Source organism: Mytilus trossulus, chromosome 4 (assembly GCF_036588685.1).
Source record: "Mytilus trossulus isolate FHL-02 chromosome 4, PNRI_Mtr1.1.1.hap1, whole genome shotgun sequence".
Lineage (NCBI taxonomy): Eukaryota > Metazoa > Mollusca > Bivalvia > Mytilida > Mytilidae > Mytilus > Mytilus trossulus.
The window spans coordinates 69081360-69098941 of NC_086376.1; the positions used below are offsets into that span (position 1 = coordinate 69081360).

Consider the following 17582-nt stretch of genomic DNA (forward strand, 5'->3'; position numbering starts at 1 on the left):
AAACTTGCACTATCATTTTCTATGTTCAATGGACCTTGAAATTGGGGTCAAAACTCTAATTTGGCATTAAAATTAGAAAGATCATATCATAGGGCACATGTGTACAAAGTATCAAGTTGATTGGACTTCAACTTCATCAAAAACTACCTTGACCAAAAACTTCAACCTGAAACTTGCACTATCATTTTCTATGTTCAGTGGACCGTGAAATTGAGGTCAAAACTCTAATTTGGCATTAAAATTAGAAAGATCATATCATAGGGCACATGTGTACTAAGTATCAAGTTGATTGGACTTCAACTTCATCAAAAACTACCTTGACCAAAAACTTTAACCTGAAACTTGCACTATCATTTTCTATGTTCAATGGACCTTGAAATTGGGGTCAAAACTCTAATTTGGCATTAAAATTAGAAAGATCATATCATAGGGCACATGTGTACAAAGTATCAAGTTGATTGGACTTCAACTTCATCAAAAACTACCTTGACCAAAAACTTCAACCTGAAACTTGCACTATCATTTTCTATGTTCAGTGGACCGTGAAATTGAGGTCAAAACTCTAATTTGGCATTAAAATTAGAAAGATCATATCATAGGGCACATGTGTACTAAGTATCAAGTTGATTGGACTTCAACTCCATCAAAAACTACCTTGACCAAAAACTTTAACCTGAAACTTGCACTATCATTTTCTATGTTCAATGGACCTTGAAATTGGGGTCAAAACTCTAATTTGGCATTAAAATTAGAAAGATCATATCATAGGGCACATGTGTACAAAGTATCAAGTTGATTGGACTTCAACTTCATCAAAAACTACCTTGACCAAAAACTTCAACCTGAAACTTGCACTATCATTTTCTATGTTCAGTGGACCATGAAATTGAGGTCAAAACTCTAATTTGGCATTAAAATTAGAAAGATCATATCATAGGGCACATGTGTACTAAGTATCAAGTTGATTGGACTTCAACTCCATCAAAAACTACCTTGACCAAAAACTTCAACCTGAAACTTGCACTATCATTTTCTATGTTCAGTGGACCGTGAAATTGGGATCAAAACTCTAATTTGGCATTAAAATTAGAAAGATCATACCATAGGGCACATGTGTACTAAGTTTCAAGTTGATTAGACTTCAACTTCATCAAAAACTACCTTGACCAAAAACTTTAACCTGAAACTTGCACTATCATTTTCTATGTTCAGTGGACTGTGAAATTGGAGTCAAAACTCTAATTTGGCACTAAAATTAGAAAGATCATATCATAGGGCACATGTATACTAAGTTTCAAGTTGATAAGACTTCAAGTTCATCAAAAACTACCTAGACTATACTATTTGCATTACCTTGTTAAGTTCATATGACCTTTTTCCATCACTGCCAACCAAGCTCTCATTGGTTGCACATCATTTTCTGAAGGTTGATAATCATACATTGCCTGCAAAGTGAAAAATTAAAAGGCTTATTTCTTGACAGCCACGACTTAAAAGATGTGTTTAATCATATTAACAACCACAAAAATAAAGGCAGACAAATTTCTGAATTTGCAGTACACTGGTATCAATAATATAAAACCAGATATTTTATTAAAAAATATTTCAGATTACTAAAGATTTTTAAACTCAATTTTATATTGAATATCCCAAAAAAAATTGAAAATGTTTTCCCAAGCATTTTTTCCCTTCTGTGTTAGGTCAATTTAAATTCATATGAAAAACATCTGTATTTGTATTGGTACACGTAAAATCCTGTTAAGACTTTTATACAAGATGATGTGATACATACTGTTATCAACTGAGCGTTTAATTCAGCAGACAAATTAGAAGGCTTTGGTTTGTTGACAAACATTCCATATAAAGTCTGCATTCCACAGGAAGTTACCATCTGAAATAAATATACAAATTGATAATCAAATGATTAAACTTTTAAAAGTTATTCTTTTCTTTAATGTGTTGATAGGTGTCTGCCCAATTTTGATGCATATGAATACTCCCTTAATCAGATTTAAAAGTGTACACGCTTATGTTACTTTTGTTATTGTGTAACTACATGCTGACTTTAAATAAAATTTACATACCTACCTTTTTCCTTAACAAGTATTCTAGAAAAAAGGTGCTTCTAGAATAATAATAAAAGGTGCTCATGGAAATCCCTTGTTGAAAATGAAAGCTATCTTCTGTTCCCTTTTTAAAAGGTACCCAAAACTGAAGTGTTAATGACAAATTTAAAAAATTTAAGGTTGTTTTGTTTTGTGGTCTCTTGAAGAAGAAAAATTGTGATGATAAATCCTGGATCCAATGGAAGAAACTTTAACTATGATACAAAGCTCTTCTAACAATAAACCTACCACATTACTTAAAGTCATCATTCTAAGAATTGTCTCACAACATGACTTCATACTGTTTAGAGGAAACTGTGCCAGGATGTCCCTCAACAGGGCTAAAGTATGTAAGGTATCCAATGCCTCTCCTGTACCTGGAATCATAATCTAGTTTAATATTTTAAACTACTTTTACATACTTTTCATAACAAATAATACAGTGTACTTCATCTACTTGTACAATAGTTGAGCATTTACAGTACAGGGTCAAAGTTTTTCAACATAGTAACATCTTCTTCAGAACAATTAGTTCAAATAGGATTAATTGGACATGAAAACTGTTAGCAAATAATCAAGATAAGAGAAATGCATTTATCTCTTTTGCTTTGTGAAATATTATCATGTGAAAAGTCTTAAAAGGTATGCACTTTTGCATAGAATACAAATACAAAAGTTAAAATCTGATATGCTGTTGCTTGATAATTTTCTTTTCAGTGATGTAAACAAATTATAGGACTACAGACTGTTGACCATAAAGTCAACATAGTTAAAATATAAATATATTACCTCCACATTTCTCTATTTGCTGTATACAGTATTTAGCTGTTATCTGAGCTGCAGGATGGTATGATGGGGGATCCCCTTGTGTCATAAACAAACTACCTCTCAGTACAAGACAAACACCTTGCTGAGCAGCCTTACGGATCTAAAAATCAAAATAATATTTGTTCAGATTAGTCTTAATTTCTTCTGCGAGTCTTTATCATTTTTTTTTATTCACAAATAATTCCATTAAAAGTGAAAATCCTTTTTATAGCATTTTTAAAAGCCTCTTCCATTTAAAGGAAGGGGCAAATCTTTGAAGAAGAAAAATATATAAACTGCTGTAAGAAATAACTGTATGAGGCTTTGTACCGTACATGCATTTCATAAATATCACTGAAGAGCAGACCAATACCTACTTTTTGTAGGTTAATTAAAATGTTGCTCTCCAAAGACTTCAATTTCATTTTATTTTCAGGTTACTAGCCTATGTACAACTTAAATAGAAAAGGACAAAAAAAAAAATTTGGTTCCCTTCTTTTTGATCTGTAGACAGCTTCTTATTCATGTCTCATCAATCATGAATAGAAAGGAACTAACATTGATACTACAGTCTAAAGATGCATGATTTTTTTTCATCAGTTGTTATTTGCTTTTAACTAGCTGTAATGGCCGATCAATTCATTTGAATGGGGACATATAGTTGGAATCCCCCCTTTTATCATGGGTTGGGAACCCCCCTTTTTAAAATGGCTGGATCCGCCCCTGAGCTGTCAGTTACCCAAGAACTCTCAGATCTGTTACCAGTGTCTTTCTGTTGTATGGATGTATAAGTACCCCTGCATGTCCACTCTGTGTTCATTATAGCTGTATTTCTATTTGCTTTCATTTGATGAGTTAAGTCTAAACTAATTATTATAGTTTTTTTTTTTTGTTATACTGATCTACCAGTCCCAGGTTAGAGGGAAGGTTGGCACCTTCAAACGAGTTTAACCCTGCCTCATTCTGTACCTGTCCCAAGTCAGGAGCTTGTAGTTCAATGGCTGTCATTTGTTGCTGTGTAACATATTTGTTTTTTGAGTGGCTGTCATTTGTTGCTGTGTAACACATTTGTTTTTGTTCACTATTTTGTACATAAACTAGACAGTAAGTTTACTCATTTGAATTGTTTTTCATTTGTCATTTTCCAGTATGGGATTTGCTCATTGTTGGAGGCTTTACCTTGGCCTATAGTTGTTAATTTCTGTGTCATTTGGTCTCTTGCGGAGAGTTGTCTCATTGGCAATCATACCAAATCTTCTCATCTTTATATGAACAGCATTTGGTACCTTCCTGTGTATGGCATAGATATTCTTAACCATGAATGCTATATATCTTGTGAATACAATTGATTGCTTTTGTTAATTAATTCAGATTGAGATGTATGAACCCAGAGAGAGTTTCAGGAAAGAGCTTTTTTTTGTATGTTTACCTTTGGTTTCTTGTGAGTTATAAATGTGAGTAAACCACTGTAAACTCTCTGTACTGATGTGTTACTCCAAGATGCTTGGTCTTGTACTCTCAAAACACCAGCTAATGATAATAACAGCTGAAATAATAAAATAGTGTTGGCTTAATCAAGGATTATTTAAAGAACCTAAATATCAATTCAATTAATCCAAAACATTTTTACAGTACTTAGCTGAAAATTAAACAAAATATTAGGTTAACAAAGGATTTTTTTTTGGCAGCTACTGAATGCCAGTGCTAATACAACTGCACACCAGATACCATTCATTTATCATATATAGGTGGTTTCCGTTAAGCTGACAGATTCACAAAGGAGTAGGTTCAGAAAGACCCCTTTTTGGCCCAAAATATAGCAGTTTTAGAAAATTGTGAATATGTAATCGTTAAGATATTTTTGGAAAAGTAGAATGCTTCTGCTACATAAGAATGGGCTGTTTTTGACAATACAAATGCACATATATCGAGTACTAGCATCATTAAGTCATGCTAAATTACTGAATCTTCACAATTTGAATTTTAGTTAAATTCTAGACGATTTCCGTCTTAAATAAAAGTTGCCGCATTCCTGTTCATCCAAAATATTGAAATGTAAGTTGTATTTGATGATAATACATAATATATATAAAGGTTGAGGATGAACACGGATGCAGCCACTTTCATCTTTGACAAAAACCATCTGAAAACTGACAATTTTTGGCATATTTGATAGATTTTTCATATTTGAGCTTGAATCGGAGCGTTTTTAATGACGTAATCAGTAAAAATCTTTCCCATAAACTAATTGAATCAATTGAAATAGACACTCAAGTGTTTAAAAAGTGTATAAAATCTTTCGTTAGATGAACTTAAAAACTGAGGCCAAAATCAGGCCTTACCGGACCTACTCCTTTTAAGATGTGAACTAATCAGTTTTAATGTCAAAAGAACATGACTTAGGAGGCTGGTCATAATAATCTTCATGAACATGAGATGTGCGACTGGTGATACATCTACATACCAAATGTCTATAACTAATTATCATCAGTGGATCTCCTCAAACTGACCATATCAGAAACTTAAATATTCAAACTTAGCAAACAAATATCAAAATTAATACTTTATGACTGAGAGGCAGAGCCCAATAAGCGCCATAAAAAAATACCTTAAGTGGTTCCCTTTTTAGTGACCTAATCACAAACTTTAAACAAATTGTTGACACCTAATCTGCCAAAAAAAGCACATGTAAGTCTTGGTTTTATTTTGTTTTAGGGCAATTTTTCCTAATAGACTTATTCAAGTCAGGAGCCTCTGGCCTTTGTTAGTTTTGTATTATTTTTAACTTAATTTTTGTGTACAATTTGGAGGTTAGTATGGCGTTCATTATCACTGAACTAGTACTGTGGATTCATTTATTTTCGTGGGTATCAATTATCGTGGATTGAGGAAATCTTGCATTTTCATGGATAGTTGATTTCTTGGTTTTGTCCAGGTCTGTATACAACCCAATAGCAAATTTGTGATTCGTTGAACATTAAAATTTGTGGTTCACCAGTACCAATGAAAACCACGAAAATTGGTATCCCATGAAAATTAATGAATCCACAGTATATATATTTGTTTGGGGGCCAGCTAAAGGACACCTCCAGGTGCGGGAATTTCTTGCTGCATTGAAGACCTGTTGGTGACCTTCTGCTGTTGTCTGTTCTATGGTCGGGTTGTTGTCTTTTTGACACATTCCCCATTTCCATTCTCAACTTTATTATTCAATGGTTTTGGTCATACTATGGATTCATTTATTTATGCTTGTATCAATTCTTGTGGATTGATGAAAACTTATATATTTAATTTCATGGTTTTGCAAAAGTCTGCATACAACATACATGACATATTGAAATTTGAAATAAGCTATTTTCATATTACAGACTTTTAACTCCAGATTATATAAATTTTGAAGAGTTTACATTTTCTGTGGTAGGACATCCTGTTACTTGGTTTAGTGAGAGAAACAAAAAGTAGTAAAATCAAACATATATTTAATGCAACTTGGATGGAAAATATACTGTTTCTGATGATTTCATAGTTTAAAGGACATAAAACAGTTAATTGTCCCAAAAATTGTACAAATTGTAAGGTTGATTTTACTTCTTTAAGTTGCTATTACTTGATAGGAAACCACAGAGTTGGTAACCTGTTGAAAAATTTAAACACCAGAGTAAAATGTCATTAATATGAAAATGGTCTATTGGTTAAAAATTTAAATTTATGGTTCTGTTGTACCTATGAAATCTACAAATATTGGTATCTAAAGAATAATAATGAATTCACGCTAGATCTTGCATTTTTTATTATTTTTGCTGTATACAGTTTTTTCTAATCTTTTCATGTAATAGTTTTCATGATAATATATATATTGTGAAATTGTTTCACCTAATTTCGGTCATTTTCATACAACTTAAAAGTTGATACCCCTTTTCAAAATCACATTACTGCATGAGACTCATTATGAGTATGCTCATACTCGATCGTCATGTTCGTAGCATCAACAAACTTGTTTCACAGTTGCATCGCATTTACTTCATGATTTGTCCTACCATTTTCCAACCAGATGCTCCGCAGGGCGTAGCTTTATACGACCGCAGAGGTTGAACCCTGAACGGTTGGGGCAAGTATGGACACAACATTCAAGCTGGATTCCGCTCTAAATTTGGATTGTGATTAAATAGTTGACACAGCATAGGTTTCTGACACAGAATGAATGTATTCAAATGAACTTAAAATTTGTTTGTGTTTTCTCTTAGAGCAATTCACTATGCTGTTGAATATTAATCCTCTCAAAAAAATGTTTGAAGAAATTTTCTTTTTATTTATGAAATTTCAAATGAGAAAAATTGAACCCAATTTTTTAATCAAATCCCCCTTTCCCTTATTCCAAAACTAATTTCAATTAAAATATTCTAATGGAGTTTGCAACAATTACTACTCATTTAAATGCATCATAAAATATTAAGATGTAAAAAAACTGCTTGTTATCACTGAATGGTAAAGATTATTTAAATTTATCAGTTGGTAGTAAAAAGTGAATATACATTGTATATTGTATATAACAAAGATTTAAGTTGATTCTGGACAAAGAAAGATAACTCCAATTAAAAAAAATTCTTACAGATATTTCTTGCTTACTATACTGGACAAAGAAAGATAACTCTTAATTAAAAAAAAATTAGCTATTTCACAATATTGTGAAATTAGATATTTCTTGCCATTGCACAATACTGTGCAATTGAAAAGACTTGCTATTGCACAATACTTAATATAATAATTTTAGATCCTGATTTGGACCAACTTGAAAACTGGGCCCATAATCAAAAATCTAAGTACATGTTTAGATTCAGCATATCAAAGAGGCCCAAGAATTTAATTTTTGTTAAAATCAAACTTAGTTTAATTTTGGACCCTTTGCACTTTAATTTAGACCAATTTTAAAACTGGACCAAAAATTAAGAATCTACATACACAGTTAGATTTGGCATATCAAAGAACCCCAATTATTCAATTTTTGATGAAATCAAACAATGTTTAATTTTGGACCTCGATTTGGGCCAACTTGAAAACTGGGCCAATAATCAAAAATCTAAGTACATTTTTAGATTCAGCATATCAAAGAACCCCAAGGTTTCAATTTTTGTTAAAATCAAACTAAGTTTAATTTTGGACCCTTTTGACCTTAATGTAGACCAATTTGAAAACGGGACCAAAAATTAAGAATCTACTTACACAGTTAGATTCGGCATATTAAAGAACATCAATTATTCAATTTTGATGAAATCAAACAAAGTTTAATTTTGGACCCTTTGGGCCCCTTTTTCCTTAACTGTTGGGACCAAAACTCCCAAAATCAATACCAACCTTCCTTTCATAGTCATAAACCTTGTGTTTAAATTTCATAGATTTCTATTTACTTATACAAATGCTATGGTGCGAAAACCAAGAAAAATGCTTATTTGGGTCCCTTTTTGGCCCCTAATTCCTAAACTGTTGGGACCGAAACTCCCAAAATCAATACCAACCTTCCTTTTGTGGTCATAAACATTGTGTTCAAATTTCATTGATTTCTATTTACTTTAACTAAAGTTATTGTGCAAAAACCAAGAATAATGCTTATTTGGGCCCTTTTTTTGGCCCCTAATTCCTAAACTGTTGAAACCAAAACTCCCAAAATCAATCCCAACCTTTCTTTTGTGGTCATAAACTTTGTGTCAAAATTTCATAGATTTCTATTAACTTAAACTAAAGTTATAGTGCGAAAACCAAGAAAATGCTTATTTGGGCCCTTTTTGGCCCCTAATTCCTAAAATGTTGGGACCAAAACTCCCAAAATCAATACCAGCCTTCCTTTTATGGTCATAAACCTTGTGTTAAAATTTCATAGATTTCTATTCACTTTTACTAAAGTTAGAGTGCGAAAACTAAAAGTATTCGGACGACGACGACGACGACGACGACGACGACGCCAACGTGATAGCAATATACGACGAAATTTTTTTCAAAATTTGCGGTCGTATAAAAATCGATCAAGGGCAATTAAGGGAAGGCAGCAGTCTAAAAATAATTGATTTTAATGACTCAAAATGATAATATTCCCAGTTATTGCTTACGTTTCTTTCGATTCTGAAGTCAAAATTCAAACCGGATGTACTGCGACAATACTAAAACAAACAATTCCGGACTCATTTCCGGGATTAGTTTTGTTTATCCAAATCACAGGAAATCATCGGCTTTTTAATATTTTATCTTTAATAGTGTAAGAATATTAATTAAAGAAGTTGCACTGGCTTTATTTAGGATGAAATTATTTAAAATTTACGATTTATTGTCTAAATCTGTGGAAGAGAATTTCAAGCATGCGTATTACATACGTAGTAAACAAAACATGTGTGTTAGAAGTAAAAAAATATTTTTTTCTACAAAATTAAACCAAGTTTAATCATTAAATCATAATTGACAATTGTCTGACTTGTTGAGTAATTAAATATTGAAGCCAGTTGGTATGGAATTTTTATTTCTTTATAATAATAGTTTGGAGCTTGTGATTAATTGCCAGGTGTGAATTACAATGAATTAAAAATACAGGTAAAGAGATTAGCAATCATTAGCCAATAGCTCCCCGAGGCATTAATATAGTTATTAGGAGGGCCCTCAGGATTGTAACACTTTATTGGAGTGGCAGTTTAATTACAGGAAATCGATAACGAAACAAAATTATGTTCAAAATGGCGATTTTGAAAGTCGATCTCAACGAAATTACCAAAATTATTAATGTAGAAAAATAAAATTTGACCTAAATCCCAATTAAAAGTTTAGGACATTATAGTTTCAGTTTAGGACATGACTGGCAAATATGACCGTTTCCGGACCCTTGCATATGTGTTGACTGACTAATATAAGAAATATATATACTTTACAGCTTTTACATTAATGCTAGCAAGACAAATCTTTGTTTGGCTTGCTTGCTTTGCTTGTATCAATGTTTGCTCAAGCATGGCAATTAAGATAGGAGGGGCTTCAGCTCGTATACATCATACTTAAAATTAATTGGGCGTTACGTTTGAGGTTAAGGACACTAAATTTCAAAACATCACAGGATGACAAATATAAAATGCAATCGAAGAAATGGAAGCTAAAAAAATGTTGTTTTTATCATCCAACTTAAAAGACTGTCGTCAAGTACTTTTAGTAAAACAAAAAAGCTATTTGAACACACCTGATTTTGTGATTCATTACATAAGTATTTCATTTAACGCATATATTTCATCTTTTAGTACTGTGATTTGATTTTTTTATGTTATAAAGTCAACCTGTAAAAAAATGATAGAATCTGAAGCGATATGGTGTATCAAATGTTCTTGCTTTGTACGTTTTCAAGACAAAATATTCATTTCAAACACACCCTAACATAAGAAGGTTCACTCGATTTTCTCTTTTTGATACAATTGTTACCAATTTTTTGATTTTTTTTCTTGAGTCCCATAATGGAAGTGTAGACACGGAAATAACAGAACTTATAGATTGATAGTTCACGTCCGTGGTAATTTATAAAAAAAATCGGAAGTTATGCATTTTCTACATCTAACTTGATAGATAACCATGTCATCGATTTGCTATCTAACTGTTCTGCTTAACTATGTAATATATAAATTGAAAACTTATGCAAATGTTTTGGTTTTTTTTTACAATAAAACACTTCGTATTTGAGAAGAAAATTGTTATTCTTTTTGTTTCTATTAACTTTTATAAAATTTGTTACTATAGTAAACATTACAGAAAGCATTTATCGCCTTTTCTATAAACAAAGAATATTCAGTTTGAAGGTTTACAAGCAAAAATTCATCCAAAGTGCTCAATATTCAATAACAATGGACATAATAAGTAACTAGAGTCTCTAAAGAGCCTGTGTCGCTCACCTAGGTCTATGTGAATACTAAACAAAGGAAGCAGATGGATTCATGACAAAATTGTGTTTTGGTGATGGTGATGTGTTTGTACATCTTACTTTACTTAACAGTCTTGCTGCTTACAATTATGTCTATCTATAATGAACTTGGCCCAGTAGTTTCAGTGGAATATGTTAATAAAAATTTACAAATTTTATGAAAATTGTTAAAAATTGACTATAAAGGACAATAACTCCTTAGGGGGTTAATTGACCATTTCGGTCACGTTGACTTATTTGTAAATCTTACTTTGCTGAACAATATTGCTGTTTACAGTTTATCTTTATCTATAATAATATTCAAAATAACCAAAAACAGCAAAATTTCCTTAAAATTACCAATTCAGGGGCAGCAACCCAACAGGTTGCCGATTTGTCTGAAAATTACAGGGCAGAGAGATCTTGATCTAATAAACAATTTTACCCATGTTTGATTGCTCTAAATGCTTTGGTTTTTGGGTTATAAGCCAAAAACTGCATTTTTACCCCCTATGTTCTATTTTTAGCCATGGCGGCCATCTTGGTTGGTTGACCAGGTCACGCCACACATTTTTTAAACAAGATGATTGTTGCCAAGTTTAGATTAATTTGGCCAAGTAGTTTCAGAGGAGAAGATTTTTGTAAAAGATAACTAAGATTTACGAAAAATGGTTAAAAATTGACTATAAAGGGCAATAACTCCTGAAGGAGTCAACTGACCATTTAGGTCATGTTGACTTATTTGTTAACCTGACTTTGCTGAACATTATTGCTGTTTACAGTTTATCTCTATCTATAGTAATATTCAAGATAATAACCAAAAACATCAAAATTTCCTTAAAATTACAAATTCAGGGGCAGCAACCAAACAACGGGTTGTTCGAATCTTCTGAAAATTTCAGGACAGATAGATCTTCACCTTATGAACAATTTTACCTTGTCAGATTTGCTCTAAATGCTTTGGTTTTTGAGTTATAAGCCAAAAACTGCATTTTACCCCAATGTTCTATTTTTAGCCTTGGCGGCCATCTTGGTTGGTTGACCGGGTCACGCCACACATTTTTTAAACTAGATACATCAATGAAGATTGTGGCCAAGTTTGATTTAATTTGGCCCAGTAGTTTCAGAGGAGAAGATTTTTGTAAAAGATAACTAAGATTTACGAAAAATAGATAAAAATTGACTATAATGGGCAATAACTCCTGAAGGGGTCAACTGACCATTTTGAACATGTTGACTTATTTGTAAATCTAACTTTGCTGAACATTATAGCTGTTTACAGTTTATCTCTATCTATAATAATATCAAAGATAATAACCAAAAACATCAAAATTTCCTTAAAATTACAAATTCAGGGGCAGCAACCCAACAATGGGTTGTTCGATTTGTCTGAAAATTTCAGGGCAGATAGATTTTGACCTTATTAACAATTTTACCCCATGTCAGATTTGCTCTAAATGCTTTGGTTTTTGAGTTATAAGCCAAAAACTGCATTTTATCCCAATGTTCTATTTTTAGCCGTGGCGGCCATCTTGGATGGTTGACTGGTCACGCCACACATTTTTTAAACTAGATACCCCAATGATGATTGTGGCTAAGTTTAGTTTAATTTGACCCAGTAGTTTCAGAGGAGAAGATTTTTCTAAAAGCTAACGACGACGACATACGACTACGACGACATAAACGACAACGACAGACGCCGGACGCCAAGTGATGGGAAAAGCTCACTTGGCCCTTTGGGCCAGGTGAGCTAAAAAGGATGAATTAAGTCATTTATCCCTTTTATTAGAATATCGAGTGCACCTTCTTATGTTAGGGTGTGTTTGAGATTAATATTTTGTCTTGAAAACGTACAAAGCAAGAACATTTGATACATCATCTCGCTTCAGATATTATATTTTTATATAGCAAAGCTACAGGTTGACATTATAACATAAAAAAATCGGAGTACTAAAAGATGAAATATATGGGTCAAACTTTGAAATACCTATGTAATGAAACACAAAATCAGAGTAGGTGTGCTCGAATAGCTATTTTGTTTTACTAAAAATACTTGACAAGTCTTTTAAGTTGGATGATGAAAATGTATATCTTCGAGAAAAAAATACAATTTTTTAGCTTCCATTTCTACAATCTTTGGCCTTTATATTTGTCATCCTGTGATGTTTTAAAATTTAGTGTCCTTAACCTCAAACATTAGTCCAATAAAATTTAAGTATGATGTATACAAGCTGAAGCCCCGCCTATCTTAATTGCCATGCTTGTGCAAACATTGATTCAAGCAAAGCAAGCAAGCCAAACAAAGATTTGTCTTGCTAGCATTAATGTAAAAGCTGTAAAATATAAAATACCAAAAGGTTCATTCACACCGAGTTTGAATGAAATTGGTTCAGTATTTTCAGAAAAGAAAATATTTGCACAATTTTACACTGCATGACTACTGATGCTAAGAAATGTCAATTTAACCTCTAATACTGTAAATTCAGAAAATATTGCGTGTTTTTGCCATTTTGTCATTTTAAATTAAATGCGATTTTAATTTTTACGATTTTGAGAAAAATCATGCTTAATTCAGTTACAATATTACAAAATGCGAGTTGTTTTTATTGGGTTTACAAATCTGTTGCATTATTCGCAATAATAAAACCCTCGCAATAATTTCTTAATTAACATTATTGAGACAAAAAATTAAGCCATAACTTTAGACATGTTGTTAGCTTTAAACTCATGTTTCCATATGATAAAACCTAGCTTAGTAAAACAAGAGTGCACACACTGAAATGTCTCGCCTTCTTTACTAATCAAATAAAGCTTTATTACAACTGTCACATAAACCAAGTAAACTAAAAATTGACCTTTGAACCATGAAAATGAGGTCAAGGTCAGATGAACCATGCCAGGCAGACATGTACAGCTAACAATTCTTCCAAACAACAAATATAGTTGACCTATTGCTTATAGTTTAAGAAAAACAGACTAAAACACAAAAACTTAACACAGAGCAGTGAACCATGAAAATGAGGTCAAGGTCAAATAAAACCTGCGCGACTGACATATAGATCATAAAATATTTCCATACACCAAATAAAGTTGACATATTGCATATAGTATTAGAAAAAAAGACCAAAACTCAAAAACTTAACTTTGACCATTCAACCATGAAAATGAGGTCAAGGTCAGATGACACCTACCAACTAGACATGTACACCTTACAATCATTTCATACACCAAATATAGTAGACCTATTGCATACAGAATAAGAAAAACAGACCAAAACACAAAAACTTAACTATAACCACTGAACCATGAAAATGAGGTCAAGGTCAGATGACACCTGCCAGTTGGACATGTACACCTTACAATGCATATACTAGACCTACTGCTTATAGTATCTGAGATATGGAATGACCACCAAAACTTAAGCTTGTTCACTGATCCATGAAATGAGGTCGAGGTCAAGTGAAAACTGTCTGATGGGTATGAGGACCTTGCAAGGTACGCACATATCAAATATAATTATCCTATTACTTATAATAAGAGAGAATTTAACATTACAAAAAATCTTAACATTTTTTTTAAGTAATCACTGAACCATGACAATGGGGTCAAGGACATTGTACATGTGACTGACGGAAACTTCGTAACATGAGGCATCCACATACAAAGTATGAAGCATCCAGGTCTACCTTCTACCTTCTAAAATATAAAGCTTTTAAGAAGTGAGCTAACACCGCCGTAGCCGCCGCCGAATCACTGTCCCTACATGTATGTCAAGAATTCTAAATCAATTTATTAAATCAAAGGACATTTATTGTATGGAAAAAGAATAAATACAATAGAATGAAAAACATTTTAAATCTTAATTAAGCAAGCAATGGAAACTATTGTTTATGTCATAAGAAGGTTAATCATACTTGAAGTATATACATGTGTATATGAATTTAACTACTAAATCTAAAAATCTTCAAACAATGCATATAATTTATGAAAGTAGTATGATTTACACTAAACATCTCATTAGACTTACTTCAATTTTCAAATAAATAGTATATGTATACCTAACAATAATGGTGTTCTCTAGGTCTATAATAAGAAGTCAAATTGCAGCCAAATGTAAAACATGTGAAACTGACCAACCAATATCAGACTGTTAGAACTATTTGAAGTAAATTGATGTCTTATTGTTATGATCATGGATGATGATTCACTTTGGATATTAAAATGTTCAATCAAAGCATACCTATAATTGGGTATTTAAAAACCTTGACATCTCATGAACAACCAAATCATATAGCTTGTCAAAGTATTCATGGTATTATTTTTCATACTTACAAACCAGAAATTGTCAGTGAATACATGGTATATCTAACAATAATGGCATTCTCTCAGTCTGTTATAAGAAGTCAAGCTCCAGTTAAAGACCAAACAGCCTATTCATTTCTATCAGTGATTTTTCCTTCAAATTTTGTGTGAAGGTGTTGCATGATATGAGGAACAAAATATGATGAAAAAAATTGGGGGTCACCGACTTAGTTTTGTCACTATAGCAACCTCAGTTTCGTGTTTTCCCGAATATTAACATAATAGTTGCTTGTTAACTAAACTCTCAAAAAAATGCTTTATATTAAACCTACAAGCATAATTCTTGTTTCACGTTAAACAGTAGATTTGTATCTTTCAAATACAGGTTCAAGAGTTTAAGGCTCATATTTATTTGATCTTTAAAAATATGATTTATTTCATTCCCGCCAAAAATTAAACGTAAAACTGAAAAACGTTTCCAGTATTTAAAATTTCAACCAGTGATTTCTTCATAAAAATTTAAAGAAGGAAAGTGCTATATGTACTCTTCAAAATAAAGCAAAAAAAAGTGTATGACACAGACCTTTCAAAAAAGTTATGAGTAATTTTCATGTTTTTTTCTCGTTCGTTTTGAAGAAAAGAGTTGTCTTTTTTCAGAACATTGCACCTGACGTCATAGTACAAACTTTCCTTGCTGGCGCTCTATTTGAAAAATAGGAAATCGCAAATTGGACGTTTGAAACCCACATTTAAATTTCTAAGAATAACAACTATATTCACCTACTTTATTATCCGGTAATACAAGCGATTAAGCATGTATCAGTTTCAGATCTTTATGATGTTGTTGCCGCACAATATAAACGTTCAGAAACACCATCAGTCGGAATGGAAAATTGTTTGAAATAACCTTTCACGCCGCTTTTGTATAGGAAGTCTGTTTTTTTCCTCTGTCCCACATAAGCAAAATTATTGAAAATAAAAAAAGAAATGAAAGATGGCACTGGTTAACTTACAGAGTATTTGACTATACCAGACTATAGATGTGCTTGTTTCTTTTTCGCGTCAATTTCAGAAGTTTGCCGTAACGAACTCATTCGGTACTGTTGAAAGACGGACATACAAAAGCATGGACGGAGTTCATTATACCATTATTTTTCCCGACTAAGACGAAAGTTTAGAGATTATTGCATCGAGTTTGTGAAATCATTATTTTTGAATATTTAAGATATAAGGAAATTAAAATTATAGGTATAATATAGGAATGAAAGTTTTGATTCTAAAACATTATACATCTATCTTAAAATACAATCCTTTTATTACTACCTCATGTGTTTTCAATAAACGAGACAGTAAATATAAAATACAAACAGTTTTTGATTCAAAAAATAATTTTCCGTTGAAAACTACAAAGAAAGATTTCTCCAACCGGATAAAAAATAATCAATCTAAATTGCTCATTTTGGAAATTAAAACAAAGAAAAGGTTGTTGCCGGTGTCATATGGTATTTTGAACCCCCTAAAAATTGAACCCGGGGTCAAAATACCATGCGGTAAAATGACCCCGGGGTCATTATACCGCATGGTATTTTGACCCCGGGGTCATTTTTCACATATGGTATTTTGAACCCCCCTGCGGTATATTGAACCCCCCTGTTTTTGAGAAATAGTATTGCAGATAATCTAATTTACAATTTATTGGCTATTATTTTCTTTTAATTAGAGGATATGATAAGGGGGTTCAATATACCGCAGGGGGGTCAAATTACCATGGCTAAGTAAAATTTTCAAAATATCTTTTCCAGCATTTTGAATACATACAAATTACAATTTGGAGTATCATTACTATGTGGAGTTAGACATGTTAGAAGAGCTGGAATTTTTGAAATTCAAGGTCTATGGTAGGGGGTTCAATCTACCGCAGGGGGGTCAAAATACCATGGCTAAGTAAAATTTTCAAAATATCTTTTCCAGTATGTTAAATACATACAAACTACGTGTAGGAGTATTATAACTATGTTAAGGAGTTTGAATAGCTAGAAATTTTTGAAATTTAAGGTCTATAGTAGGGGGTTCAATATACCGCATGGGGGTGAAAATACCATGGAAATTAATTTTTTTCAAAACATTATTTCCAGGATGTTAAATGCATACAAACTACTTATAGAAGTATTATTACTAAGTTAAGGAGTTAGAATAGCTAGAATTTTTGAATATTAAGGTCTATGGTAGGGGGTTCAATATACCGCAGGGGGTCAAAATACCATGGCAAAGTAAAATTTTCAAAATATCTTTTCCAGTATGTTAAATGCATACTAACTACTTATTGAAGTATTATTACTAAGTTAAGGAGTTAGAATAGCTAGAATTTTTTGAATATTAAGGTCTATGGTAGGGGGTTCAATATACTGCAGGGGGGTCAAAATACCATGGAAATTTTTGTTTTTTCTTACATC

General features: G+C 32.1%; 1 protein-coding gene across 1 annotated transcript in view; it reads right to left on the reverse strand.

The window, feature by feature from the left end:
* Positions 1-17582, reverse strand: part of LOC134715835 (RRP12-like protein) — a 69377-nt gene that overhangs the window by 27913 nt on the left and 23882 nt on the right. The window contains exons 6-10 of the mRNA XM_063578330.1: positions 4342-4458; positions 2895-3033; positions 2355-2482; positions 1793-1891; positions 1354-1445 (exon numbers count right to left, since the gene is read on the reverse strand). Of these exons, the coding sequence (XP_063434400.1) occupies positions 1354-1445; positions 1793-1891; positions 2355-2482; positions 2895-3033; positions 4342-4458 (575 nt within the window). The remainder of the gene's footprint in view (positions 1-1353; positions 1446-1792; positions 1892-2354; positions 2483-2894; positions 3034-4341; positions 4459-17582) is intronic.